Genomic DNA, 13,670 nt, shown 5'->3' on the forward strand with positions numbered 1-13,670 from the left:
CATCGAACACTTCCAGAATGGTATTTTATTTCATTTCGGAAAATGCAGGAGAGGGTCGACCTCACCCAGAGAGAGGAGAGGGTGAGGGAAGGGTCAGGACAAGGCAGACTTGGTGACAAGAAAGGGTGAGGAGTGGGGAGGGAAACATCAGGGCTGTCAGGCTCTTCATATGAAACAAAGTTTAAGATTGCCCTCACATGAGAAAATCAAGCTCCTTTTTTATTACTACAGGTATTTGAATTTAAGCCTCACAGCAGCAGGGTTCAGTCCATAAAGTCTCAAGTCAAAACAAGTCTATCCTCCGAGCTTGCCCCTGTAAACACAGACACTGAACACTTGTTGTCTTCATTAATAGTTCAATACAATAGTGGTGTGTTCAAAAAAGGAGTGTGAATATGGAAAGCATTGTTTCGGATTTGACTAAGAATTAAGTTCAGTAGAGTAGGGCTGCACAATATATAGGTTTTATTTTTAATTGTTACTGACAATTTGGGAGATGAACACACCGTAAAGACGATATGCGAAACTCCCCCAGGGATTTCTATGCATAGTTTAAAGAGAGTATCAGGGAAAAACTGCCCTTAAAATACAACCACTATTATTTTTGTACTGGTGTCTTTTCCTTTGACTTCAATTTATTAAAAAATGCATACTTCTCTTTTTTTAATTCAACAAGTAATTTGTTGCGTATTAGCAGTGAAGTCATTTATTATTATGTATAGGAATTAATATAATTATTGCAATATTCAACTAAATGATTGCATATTTTCCTCATATTGTGCAGCCCAACTTCAACTTCCTGCTGCCTTGTGTCGTTTTCATGAACTTGAATTCTGGACAGTGCGTTTCTTCACGCAAACACATTCAGTGTACAAACTGCAGGAGTAGAAAGTTCATTAAATCAAGTATTGCAATCCTGTTTGTTTGAAATGGGTTTATGAGTACTTTTGAGACTGTAACTACATTTTGTTGGCAACATTTAGATTAAGTTAAACTCGGAGTTAAAGATTTTTTTCAAGTAACAAAGTAGTTTTACATTGTAGATTTTCATCAAACTTTGTGTTCTGTGTGAACACAAAGAAGTACCACTGTATCTCAGACTTTCAAAGCCTCCTGCCAACAACGTCCTGACAGAAACTCAGATTGGACTGCTTTTGAACCAGCAAATAAAACCATTTCTCCTCAAAGAGGCTATTATTACACCTTTTTTTCAGGTATGGAGAAAATCTTGTTCCTACATCTTTGTTTCAACACCTAGCGAAGATGGCACCAAGCCATCTAGACATTCTGGTCTTCTGACACTGGATGATCTTATTTCGTATTAGTGGTTCTTGTACCTGAGTTTTAACAGCGGGTAATGAACAGGAAAATGGACGGATGGGGGAGTATTTAAAATGCCTCCACACCAGAAACAGTAATATAACACGATAGAAGACAATCCGACATAAATACAGTCTCTGCTCAGTGTTTGGATAAAGCAGCATTTTTTAATTTAAGTCCTTGTCAGGAGTTCGCCTGTCGCTCTCCTCTTCATCCTCCTCCTCCTCCTCCTCATCGTCGTCTCCGAATGTCTGCTCCTTCATGGCAATGAGCGTCTGCGAGCGCGCCGCCACCTGAGCGGCGAGGGCGGAGCTGAAGCTCAGAGCCTCTGAGCCATGGAGCTCCGTCAGCCTGTCCATGACGGAGACAGCGGGGACTTTTGTCTCCAGGAAGCAGTCCAGCCCGTTGTGGCCCTCCCCTCCCTCCAGCAGGCCGTCGTATTGGTGCAGCTCGGACGCTCCTCCTCCTCCTCTCGTGCACACTGAAGCCCCCCCCAAATCCCCTTCCTTCTCCGGACCACAGCTGAACTCCGTCAGTGGCTCTGCGGACGGGTCAGGCCCCACCCTGCCAACTTCTCCTTCGCTTCCTGCAGAGCACTCTGAAAAGTGGTTTTTTTCTTCTTCTTCTTCATCGTCGCCACTTTCTACAGATCCCAGAGCGTCTGCCGGCTCTGTGACAGGATCTGAACTCTCAGTGCGACCTGAAGGCGTTACAGCAGCTGCAAGTAAGACGAAGACAAATATAAGTTAGGCCCCTGATTCAGGTTTTAGTAGTTTTCTGAGAATTTGTGACATTGTGGAACCAGTGGAAAACATTGATTATTTTACATTTAGGATTTGTTTTGTGTGATTAGTTTGACAACACATATAAAAAGAATCCCCAAAACAATACAAGCTAAATCACCACAAGCCAAACTCTCATGTCCTCATCTTTAAACATGAGGTGACACAGGTCAGTGCAGACCTTGGTCTTTGAAGAGCATCTGCTTCCTCTTCATCCTCTCCCCCTCTGAAGCACGGAAGCCCAGCACAGATTTGAGCTCGGACAGGACGCGGCGGGACTCCTCCCTCTCCCGACGCTGCCGCTCCTTCTCCTCCGGTGACAAGATGTCCGCCCAAGAGCTTCTGCCTTCACCGTCGGAGTCTGAGTCTGTGACGTAGGCCTCCCACTCCTAGTCAAAAACGAGGATGAAGAAGACATGTGAGTTTTAAAGGCCGTACTAGGGACATTCGTCTGGATGGTTGTGAGGGAACCTTGGTGCAAATGAGGTATAAATAGAGGCACACAATGCAAGATGTCAAGGGAACAATTTATCCTACCAGCTCTTCTGGCACAGGGTCTCTGTCCAGGATGAGCGGGTAGGATGGAGGAGGAGCAGGAATCTCAGCTACAGGGGGGCCACACTGCTCCGGACCCTCAGCATTACCTGCAGGGAAGGCACCAAAAAACAGATGAGCTCAACAATTTGGTCTTAGAGCGTGTACTCGCGCTACATTGCAAAGGAGCTACTTTCTCAACAGTCATGGTAAAGGAAAAATATATTAATAATAGACCCTGTGTAAAAATGGAAACTCGTGTCAAATTATCATATAATCCTTTAATTAAAACATATTGTCTTATACTCTGATTGCCTTTTGCTCTGTTAAATTGTATTGTTAGTCTTGTATGTGTTTAACAGAGACATATGTTTAGGACTTACATTTCAGGAGGGCAAAGGAAGTGTAAAAGGTGCATTTGCAAATGGTTAAGGACAAGGGGGTTTTATGGTTTGATGATGGGATGTAGGACCAGTTGGCTGTTTCCTTTCATGAATATGTAGTGGGACTGTAAACTGTGTTCGGGGTGCAGAACTTCTTGAAAATGAAGTTGCTCTGTTTCTGCATTTGAGATAGATTTCGATTGTATATTGGCTTTCTTTAATAAATATAACAAAAGACAAACTTTGTCCATGAATCATTTATCAGTTTCTGTTAAGAATTTCCTCCACAGAAACTAATTTACGCTACAGGAGTTTTCCCTTTGTGTAGAGCTTCATATTAAACAGAAAGCCATCACAGTGCAGAGCCAGCTCACCTGAACAGGCGTTGACCCGTCGGAGCATGCGCTCCACCTGGCAGACGGTGTCCTCCCAGCAGCCACTGCTGGCCTGCATGTGAGGCTGCAGGTGGTGCAGCCGGTGGCTGAGGTCCTGGTAGCCCTCGACTGTCAACTCTGTCGGTTCCTTGGACACCATCAGCTTCTCCAGGTCGTCCTCCAGGATGATCATTCTGAGGACAGGACGAGGAGCGTTGACAATACAGACTGAAAGCAGCTGACTCCTGTGAGAAATGACTTTGACTGCATTATGTTATGTTGCTAAATGAAACAGAAAGTGAAAAAGACACTGAAGGTAGACATGACTGGTTTAGTGTCATTGTTTCTAACTTAATGTTAATCCGTTTGATACTAAATGAAATCCAGACAGAAATGGGGGTAAAGTTGTCATTATCAAACAGAAAACCTGCTGATCTTAAAATCTCCACTACACTTACTTGTTATGGCTTCAATGTGAAACTCTGATGTTGGGGCACTTTCCCGACTTGAGTCTGGGAATCAATTTATGTATTATGTAAGGGATCATGTGCAGCAACGCGGTCATTATGGGGAAAAGAACACCGACGGGCTGATCAGGAGCCCGACGCGAAGCGGAGGGATCTAGATCGGCATGAAGGTGTTCTTTTCCCCATAATGACCAAGTCGCTGCACATTATCCCGCTTATTACATGGCCACATTCTCAACAAAGTAACGTCATGACTTCCAATATTAATTGAAATGCTTTTATGGATTTAGAAAATGATTTTATTGATTTAAAAAATAGTTGTATTGATTTAAATTGACATGCATCCGCTAAGAAAAATAGTCCGTTGTTACCGTTTGAACTAACGTAGCAACGGCAGGAACTGCTTCGATAGCGTTTTTGAGGAGCTTTTTGATTACAGATTTGAAAACATTGCCGCTTGCTTTAAAAGTAGCACAATTCATTATGTCAAACCTTGGGAAGTATCTAGATATCCCTGCTCTAATGCCAAAGGAACTGCACACTGAATATGTGTCGCCGTTTGATGTCTATGTCTGGAAAAGGAGGGTTTCTGCCCGTTACTTCTCCTCTGTTTTCTTGTCCCTCTTGTCTTTTCCTTTTCTTCACTGGGGACTCATCAGCCACTAACCATTCCTCCAAATTACTGTGCTCTCCAAATATTTTAAAATTAATGTTAAAATCCTCCATGTTGCTATCACACGACAGCAGAAAACTAAAGACAATCAGACAGTTTGCTTGCTTTTCAAACTGTTACATTTGATAAACAGTTAGAGCGTCTCTTGTCAGTTTGAAAAGCCAACGGTGGAACTGCTTGCGTTTTTAAGGAGCTTTTTGATTACAGATTTGAAAACATTGTTGCTTGCTTTAAAAGTAGCACACTTCATGATGTCAAACCTTGGAAAGTATCTAGATATCCCTGCCCTAATGCCATAGGAACTGGCAACTGAATATGTGTCGCCGTTTGATGTCTATGTCTGGACCGCTGCGTAAAAAGGAGGGTTTCTGCCCCGTTACTTCTGCGCTGTTTTTCATGTCCCAGCAAAAGCAAACTGCAAGCAGTTTGCTTTTCGGCCCAACTGTATACAGTTAAATCGACCGGACTTCTTTCTGAAGATGTGAGCGTCCTTAACAACGGTCAATAAGTCCTTGACAGCGGTCTGTCTGTTCGGTATTAACAACGTGTCACGTGTTCTGAATTGACCAATCAGAATCGAGTATTCAACTAAGCCATGTAATAAATATATATATACACTGCATTTGACAAGAACGATCTTGTCCACTTAAAGCTTTTTCTGGTTTTCTCCGTGTAAATTACATTTTTACAATGTTGTAATCCTTGCAAACGATAGAAATGTTGCAATCCCCATGACTTACTTTCAGACACGAGTATATCTCTGCCACCACTCTAGCATAACTACATGTCATTACTGCTTTGCTGGTGGGATGACCCAGTTTCCCCTCACTGATCATTAAACTCTCATCTCCAGTTATCCAAGTGTACAATGAGGGCAGTCAGGAGTCAGGACTGTGTGTGTGTGTGTGTGTGTGTGTGTGTGTGTGTGTGTGTGTGTGTGTGTGTGTGTGTGTGTGTGTGTAGGCCTGTCGCGATAATCAATAAATTGACTTATCGTACAATAAATAGAAATGGACTCAATAACTTTTCTGAGCTCGATACATTTATATATATATATATATATATATATATATATATATATATATATATCTATATATATAATTGTATATATATATATATATATATATATATATATATATATATCTATATATATAATTGTATATATATATATATATATGAGAGAGAGCTCTGTTTTCCGGCCTGAGTCTATTTAATTGATTGTTTTGGTTGTGTGTGGTTTTAATTAATTTGTTATAATTAAATGTATTTGTTTTATTTATTATATATAACTTATATATTTGAATATTATTTCACATCTCATTTGCAATGTTGAATGTTCAATAGAAAGTTCTGTTTGAAAGGATGTACTTAAATTATTATTATATATTATCATTATGTCAGTGTCTAAAAAAGTCTAAAATGGTCTTACAACGGTGCCGACAATATTATCGTTTATCGCAATCATTTCTGGGAAAATGTATCGTCCAACAAAATAAATTATCGTGACAGGCCTATGTGTGTGTGTGTGTGTGTGTGTGTGTGTGTGTGTGTGTGTGTGTGTGTGTGTGTGTGTGTGTGTGTGTGTGTCTCACTCGCTGAGCAGGGCCTTGAGGTGCAGCTGTAGGCTTCTGATGGAGGTGTGCAGGGTGTTGAGCTCTCTGCATTTCTCCCTGACTGTCCCCGTCTTGTCGGAGCCCGTCGGTGTCCTCAGCTGTGTCTCAAAGTGTCGATGGAAGTCAAAGCTGCGCTGCACTTCGCAGAGGCAGCTGGCCAGAGCGTGATGGAGGGGCTCCGTCACCGCCACAATGGAGCGGTGCAGCGGGGGGGCAGGAGGAGGAGGAGGAGAAGGTGATGTGTCTCCGTGGGGCGTACCCTCTTCTGGATCCTCGATTCTTCGGGGTGACAGGAGAAGAGCCATGCGACGGAAACATTCAGAGCTCTGTCCCACCCACAGCTGGAACAGCATCTACAGGAGAACAATAACACATCATTCTTAAACCAGAAAACTCCTCTTTTTGGCTTCTCTAACTGTCCATTTTTTACTGTGAGAAAACTAAGTTTCTGCAAGACATTGAGCTTACAGGATAGACAGCAGATACATGGATGAAGAGGATTAACATTAAGCTTTTTCTCTTTCTTGTTGAAAGCTAGATGAGAAGTTCATTACCGCTCTAATGTCTGTAAGCCAAGGCCATGGAGGGATTACTGAACGGGCCTACAGGGTAAAGGTCCAGGGGTCTAAAGTTTCATGGCCCTACGCGCATAACCAACCAAAAGTTACTCAAGTAGATGCTTACCAGCCAGGAAGAGAGATTCATTATGACCAAAAAAAGAACATAAGGCGTCTACAAATAGATAGGAAACGACTACAAAAAGACTAAAAGAAGATACAATAAGACCACAAAACACACTAAATGAAGAGACGAATACACATAAAACAATTACAAAAAGAGGCTAAACATCAATTGAGTCCATCTTATGTAGGATAGTCAATGGGGTCTTTTGCATGTGTGTCCACAATTGTCTCATAATCCACCCATGGCTGAGGCTACCAGCAACCTCTAAGCTTAAATAGATGGGAAACATCTCGCCCTGCTGGCCAGCCTTACCTTCAGGGCCGGCAGGCTGTAGTCGTCCGTCAGCTCCTGGGCCTGCTCGTCCCCCAGGTGCTCGATCCCCAGGCCGAGCCCCAGCTCCTTCAGAGGCACCGCAGACACGTAGTTGGTCACATTATCAATCTCAGAGTTCAGAGGGAACGTTAGGAGGAGTTAAGGACTCATTGCACTTTCACGAAAACAATGTGAGCACCTATTTGTGTCATGAAGTTGAACTTATGAGTAATCGAGTCTTTTCTTTCAGGTATAAGGATATGCCTTGAGCATGTGACAGGTGGCTCTACGTGAGGCTCTGAAGGCGGTGCGGAGGGCCCGGTACAGAGCCTTCCTCAGTCCGATCAGCTGCTGACCTCGTGGCACCACCCCCGGTCCCGCCCTGCTAAAGGAGCCGGCTGCACTCACCCTGTCGAGCAAACTTGACAAGTGAAATGTGATACAACTGTGGAGACGTCCCAAAGAGGCGAGGGGCACACACAACACTGAACAAAACATCACTGAAGACAACACATACATGACAAAACCAACAAACTGAGACAACGAGCACGACACAGGGCACAAGACAATATGACATGCCGGTAAAGGAAGTATGTACTTACTTAGCAAACACAGCACCTTTGTTCAAATAACTCAAAGCTAACTTTTTTAGGAAGGCATTTTAAGGGTTGTTCTTCCAGTTTTACTAGTTTGTAATCCCTTTTTGTTCTCCTATTTTAATATAAGTTATTATTCAGGTCTTATGTTCTCTGTTTTTATTTGCTTTTTTATGTATACAATTGTATCTTTTTCAATAAGGCACTTTACAAGTGCTTTACAAATTAAATTGATTATAATTTAAATCAAATATACGCTTAATTGCCTTTGTCCAGGAGTGACACCAGCACTCATGGCGGTGTGGTAAATATGAAAATACAACTGCTGCTGGTTATCTAATCTTAGCTAAGCTGTTAGATCCTTTTCTAGGATCAACAGCTACAGTAGCCAGGCTGTGTCCAAATGTAGCAAAATCCACCTAGCAGCACATCTAAAGCTAACTTATAAACATGGGATATTAGTAATTTGTACAAAAACTGAAGTTGCAGTATAATCCTTTAGTGTGTTGTTATAGATACAGCCTAATCTTTCAATACAGAGAGACAAATAGGTCCCTAACAAGTGTTGACACGAATAAAAAAACACCTAGACACATCACCTGATGTAAACTAATGAACTGAGCTAGGATCAAGCAGTGACAGTTAGAGACATGACAAGAACATTATGTGATTGGGTGTAATATAGAATTAAAGGAGCATACTTACAGGGTGAACCCTCTGGAGATGACCTCCGTCTCCTGCACCAGGCGCAGGGCTTTGCGGGACAGCCCGGTCAGAGTCTTACTGTTGTGGACGAGAGTCTGAAGCTGCGCGGCCCGCGTGTGGACGGCTCTCTCCATGCGGCCCTGTCTCCACAGCGTGACCCCCCTCAGCCCCCCCCAGCCCAGCAGAGCCAGGCCCCACGGGGCCGCAGCCAGCGACCACAAGCCCCCAGATACGGAGCAGAGCCCCAGCAGCACCACAGCCAGGCCCACCAGCCCCGCCATATCCCTGAGGGAGGAGAGCAAAGGAAAACGTATCAGTTTTACATGTCAATGGTAATTAACAAGGCACAGGGAGTCATTTGCTATAATGACGCCATTACTCGTTCATTTAAGCCTATCTTTAAACTTAACAGATCACTGTACTAAAAATAGATCCTGGAAAATGTACACATTAACACAATTGGATATCAGGATAGGGATCATGATTTAGTTTAAGATCTTGTTTCACTTCCATTTGCAGAAAAAAAATCCAAAAAGACAATAGGTGTGAAATGATATAAACTATCATACTATGGAACAAGCTTCCAGACGGATGTAGTGAAGGTTACATTTGATTCGATTAAATGTAGTGATCCCCAGTTGGGATATTGTACATCTAAATCTAGATTTTGGAATGAGAAATGTTTCATTCCAAAGAGTAGAATTGTTCACATGTTTAATTTTAGTATTGTTTTAGAGGCCATAGTTTCAGTTTGTGCTTTCATTGTATTAGAATGCATGATATTCTCTGGTCTGTTAGCTAACTCAGTACCGTAGGGAGGGCTTGGCGATGAGGCTGGGTCGGGGCAGAGTGCTCGCTCGGCTTGATGATCCGGAGGCAGACGAGCTGAGGGTCAGCAGACTGGGGTCCAACAGCTCGATGAGCTCCACGTCCTCCTGCAGCAGCACATCCTGGTCCAGAATGCACTTCACCGAGTACTGGCCGAATACACCATCCTACAAGAGAAAGAGAAACGCATGAAAAAAAGAAAGCGCATTTAAATATAAAACTAAGTGTAGTGCTGGTTTTAGTGCCAGCATTCCTTTCCGTTTCAAATGCTACCTACCAGCTGCTGGCCCATCTTACGAGATGCAGCCTGCTGATTCGGACTCCATCTCCACAACGCTTCAGCCAGTCTCCATAGGCGACCGCCCTGCAAATCACACAAAGGGGAAAGGTTAATTTGCTGTCAATTAGGTAACGGTGACATAACAGTTTTGCAGGGCTTTCCATCATTGTATGCCCAGGGAAAGCCCCAGTAAATCAGCTAAATATATTCCATTGAAGAACGAAATGATTCACCTGAAGATCTCAGTCATTCTGCTGTGCTTCTTTTAGCTTGGGTTTATTTTCCAGGAATCACACACCCATTAAATAACAAACAAGCACACACTCACAGTGAAAAGGAGTATCCCAGGAGACCATCTCATTCAGGCGGCAACAATAAGTGCAATGTGTGTGCGTAAAAACATGTATCCAGGTCTTTTTTAGCTCTGCAGCGGCACACAAACCACATGACCACATCAATTTGTTAAATTCTGTGTTATAACTAAACGTTTTTCCTTTCAACATCCATACAACTTGTTGACAGAGGATTATTTTAGTTTTAGAACGTCTTTCTTTGGAGACAAAGAAGCACACACAAACACACTTCAGTTTGATTTCTTGCTTCTTTAGAGTTTCTAACGTGGACTTTCACTTTTTAAGTGTTTGACAATTCGATGCATACCGTGACAAAGCTTAGGCTGTTTGAATTGTTTGTTGCAGGTTTTTCTTGCAGGTGCTTAACAGCCTAATAGAAATTCCAAACCATGTCATTTGTAATCAGGAAGAAAAATCTCTAATCTGCTTAGAGTGCTTTATGGCATGTGGGAAATGCTTTGTTTGAAAATGGGATTCATTTTTGAAGGATTCTGTTGAGAAACCATCATCACAACATCCTGTAGTTTGCTCTAGGGGTTATTGATCCATACTGGGCTAGCTGACCTCTTTTCTAGAGGTTAAAGCAAAACTGTTATTAGTGGCACTAATATTGATGAGTGATTTGAGACTGAGTTTCAGGTCTGGGCATTCTCACTCCTCAGCTTTGAAGTAGTTCACAAACCCCTGCTTCTAACATTCTCTGTAGCATCAAAGCAGCTCATCCCGCCAATACCACCACAGAGATGATGTAAGCGCCGTACAGATTAACTCACAGATGTCTGCACTCTCGCTACTGTATTATATCCAGTCACCGTCGGTTCTTGCTCATCAGTATTCTCCTGCTGTCACACACAGACACACTCCAGCATGCAGACACTGTGCTGAGAGAACAGACAGACTCTGCACGGACAGCTGTTGAATTGATACGATTCTCATATTTGCCCAAAGCTAGAGAAGGATATGTTTAGCTTAGCATAGCACAATGACTGGAAACAATTCAAACTAACTTAGTGTTTTTTCCAGGCAGGCATGCCCAAATTGAAGTGCTCCATCCTTTCAAAAATAATCGTTCTCCTCATTTTCTTTAATACTTGTTGTTTGGAGATGTTCACCTGCCGCCTAGTGATTACTGTCCCACTTGCATACGTTTTTGGCTTATCCTGCATGTTCCTGAAATATCACCAGCTTCCACATGTAAAATCATTCAAATGACCTCTATAAATGTCCGTTATATATAACAGGCCAACCGTCAAGGACATGCACACATACTGTACCACACATGTTGCATGTGAGCCCTAATCAGTAAAAACATTTAACAGTAATGTAAAGAGAGATAAGCTATGGTCTGTCTACGTGGAAAAGGTGTTTTGCTTCGGCTCCGACTTTATCTGAGCAGCAGGAAGCTGGTCACACAGGGACGACACGAAGGCTTTCCTGTCCCATCTGAATCCTCTTCCTCCTTTACTCCTTAGAACAACAGCGTGCCAGAGAGGAAGCATGACACAGACGGAAAGTTCCTGAGCGAAACAAACACAAAACTGTTTCCCGTCGTAAGAGGGGGGGGGGGGGGGTCATGTGATCCTGAGCTTCCCAGGACATAATAATCCTCTGTATGAATCACAAGTCGACTCGATTGACGGTTAAAGACACGATACAAAGTAGGAGGATGCTCACAGAGGCAGGAATAACGCCACACAGAGAGCAGAGTCGCTGTAAAGGCATTACACTCTCTCTTCTAAAATCAGAACATCTGCTGTGTGATTACAGAGTAAAGAACATGCAACGCAAAATACCTGCATCAGTGAGTGGAGAGCCCTTGATGCCATGTCTTGTCAGATTATAGTGAAGCATACGGTAATCCAGTGCACACAACAGTCTGTCAGAGATTGTGTCAATATGTGTTGCCGTTTGGAGTCAATAGTCAAATTAATTACTTTCTGTGTGACGGCACAAATCAAACAGTGACTGACACACACATTGCCCCCGGTCAGGGACAGTATTTGAATAGTGATGGGAATTTTTCTAGATGTATTTGTTTATAAAAAGTCAGAAAATGCCTTTCGCATTTCCCAGAATCACTGCCGTGTTTCTCCATATCAAAATGAAGCCTACAATTTTTTTTAAAGTATTGTTATTGTTTTTAATTTATAATTTGGGATACCACAGATGAAGTTAGATTGATGATCCATGTTATAAATATAGTTTATAGTTAATTTAAGAGTGGACAGTGTTAGGGTTGAGGACAGGCTTGTGTGATGTCTGTGTTGAGAATTGGAGAAACTCACTGAAGTTTTGTGTGGATCTTCGTCGGAAGGGGTGAGGTCTCCGCCATATTCGTCCTCCTGTGATGCCGTTGGACATGCCTCAAAGTCTGTGTGCCCTAGATCATGCAGGTACTGGAAAAGAGGGGAGTTCTGCAGAGAGAAAGAGAGACAGATTGAGAAGTAGTTGAGAAATTGGGGAAGCAAGAGACTTTGCCGGACTGGAGTACAGGAGATGAAAACGGTCACAAGGCTGAAGCAAGCTTAGCTGGTTTCCCCTCAGTGTGAATCCAAAGGTGTCATGACTCTTCTAAGTGAGGAAACTGATTCGTCAAAACAGTCTACTTCCCTCAGGGTCAGATACAGTGGAGGCACCAATATATTCCCAAGCCTACCATCTTTCATCAATGCAGCATTCTGCTCTGCGAGGAATGCTGTAAAGTGCCTTCATATGTGAATCTGTAAATTCCTCATACAAATGAGAGGACTGTCTTTTAAATCTTCAGATCATAATCCTATCTCCTCATAGAGGAATACATAAAGGCAATGATGGTTCTTATCCAAACAAAGAAAGCTCAGAATGAAATCAGCCACGAAATAAGCAGAGGAGGAAAACATCCCATGCTAGAATTTGTCCAAAGATGTCTGACCCATTTCTCCCCCAGCTGCTGGAAGCACCTCTGCTGCTGTGTTTTTGTGCACAGCTGCATCTTAGCTATAATTAACCAATCATAACATGCTAAATGCCAGTCGAACAATGAAAGCTACTCACATGCATTGTCACACGAAGCAGCAGCTCATGTTGTCACCACCCAGACGTAGCTGCGTCTGTATGTCAATGTTTTTTTTCCTCCAGAACCGACGCATTGGGTCTGGTCCTCCCCACCCCACCTCTAACTATCAGACCAGCAATGATGAAACACCAACAACAATGCGCGCACTGGCACAGCTCAGCCCCCTCTCATGACCACCAAAGCTCCTTGGCAGAAACACAGTTAGCAGCCGGCCAAATATGTTGATTTGTTTGGGGTTGCCAATACATGGCAACAGGGCAAACGACTGCTAATGTGAAGCTAGCATACTTGCTAGGTTGCTAAGCTATCCGTGTAAGCTAGCTGACGTTAATGAACCCCAACGTCTGTTACCTCAGAACTCGGGAGGTATGACAAAGCATCCGTAAGTTTCAATTTTAAAAAACAGCGGCTATAATACCAACCTCAAATACCACATCTTCATCAAACTCCTCAGTCATTGCTCTCCGCCATCTATACACAGCCCGTGTTGCATACTGAAGTTGTAGGCGACAGTTGTCAAGAATGCCGCTGAGAAGTTGGGAGTTAGCCGGTTGCTAAACTTTGCATAAGACTACTATTCCCATAATGCTCGTTTCTCAACGGCAGCTTGCTCGCGAGCAACGACAAGCGCTCGTATCAGTGCGCCTCATGCGGGCGCGAAAGGCATTGGACCGACTGTTGGGAAAACCAAAATGAATTGACCGGAAATCA

At 43.0% G+C, this 13,670-nt stretch overlaps 1 protein-coding gene across 3 annotated transcripts; it reads right to left on the reverse strand.

Annotated features, from left to right (window-relative positions):
- Positions 1–13,593, reverse strand: vezt (vezatin, adherens junctions transmembrane protein). Of its 3 annotated transcripts, none has more exons than XM_034225977.1 (12): positions 13,382–13,593; positions 12,190–12,318; positions 9,549–9,635; positions 9,254–9,438; positions 8,444–8,728; positions 7,405–7,551; positions 7,143–7,290; positions 6,126–6,499; positions 3,394–3,587; positions 2,640–2,746; positions 2,284–2,491; positions 1–2,038 (listed from the first exon to the last, which is right to left on the reverse strand). In XM_034225977.1, exons 1-12 carry the CDS (start codon positions 13,415–13,417, stop codon positions 1,488–1,490), a joined length of 2,451 nt encoding a protein of 816 aa, XP_034081868.1. In that variant the 5' UTR covers positions 13,418–13,593; the 3' UTR covers positions 1–1,487. The 3 variants fall into 3 exon arrangements, with proteins under 3 accessions (XP_034081868.1, XP_034081867.1, XP_034081869.1); XM_034225976.1 differs by having other exon boundaries at positions 7,405–7,563; XM_034225978.1 differs by lacking the exon at positions 13,382–13,593 and adding an exon at positions 12,938–13,299 and having other exon boundaries at positions 7,405–7,563.
- Positions 13,594–13,670: the final 77 nt, after the last annotated feature.

The sequence above is a fragment of the Gymnodraco acuticeps genome, unplaced genomic scaffold (genome assembly GCF_902827175.1).
Source record: "Gymnodraco acuticeps unplaced genomic scaffold, fGymAcu1.1, whole genome shotgun sequence".
Taxonomy (NCBI): domain Eukaryota; kingdom Metazoa; phylum Chordata; class Actinopteri; order Perciformes; family Bathydraconidae; genus Gymnodraco; species Gymnodraco acuticeps.

Coding starts and splice junctions, on each gene's coding strand:
- vezt (XM_034225976.1), bottom strand. CDS start 13,417: ATGACTGAGGAGTTTGATGAAGATGTGGTATTTGAG. Junction 7,564..8,443: donor ATCTCCAGAGGGTTCACCCT/GTAAGTATGCTC, acceptor TCACTTGTCAAG/TTTGCTCGACAGGGTGAGTG. Junction 2,747..3,393: donor ACGGGTCAACGCCTGTTCAG/GTGAGCTGGCTC, acceptor CCTTCCCTGCAG/GTAATGCTGAGGGTCCGGAG.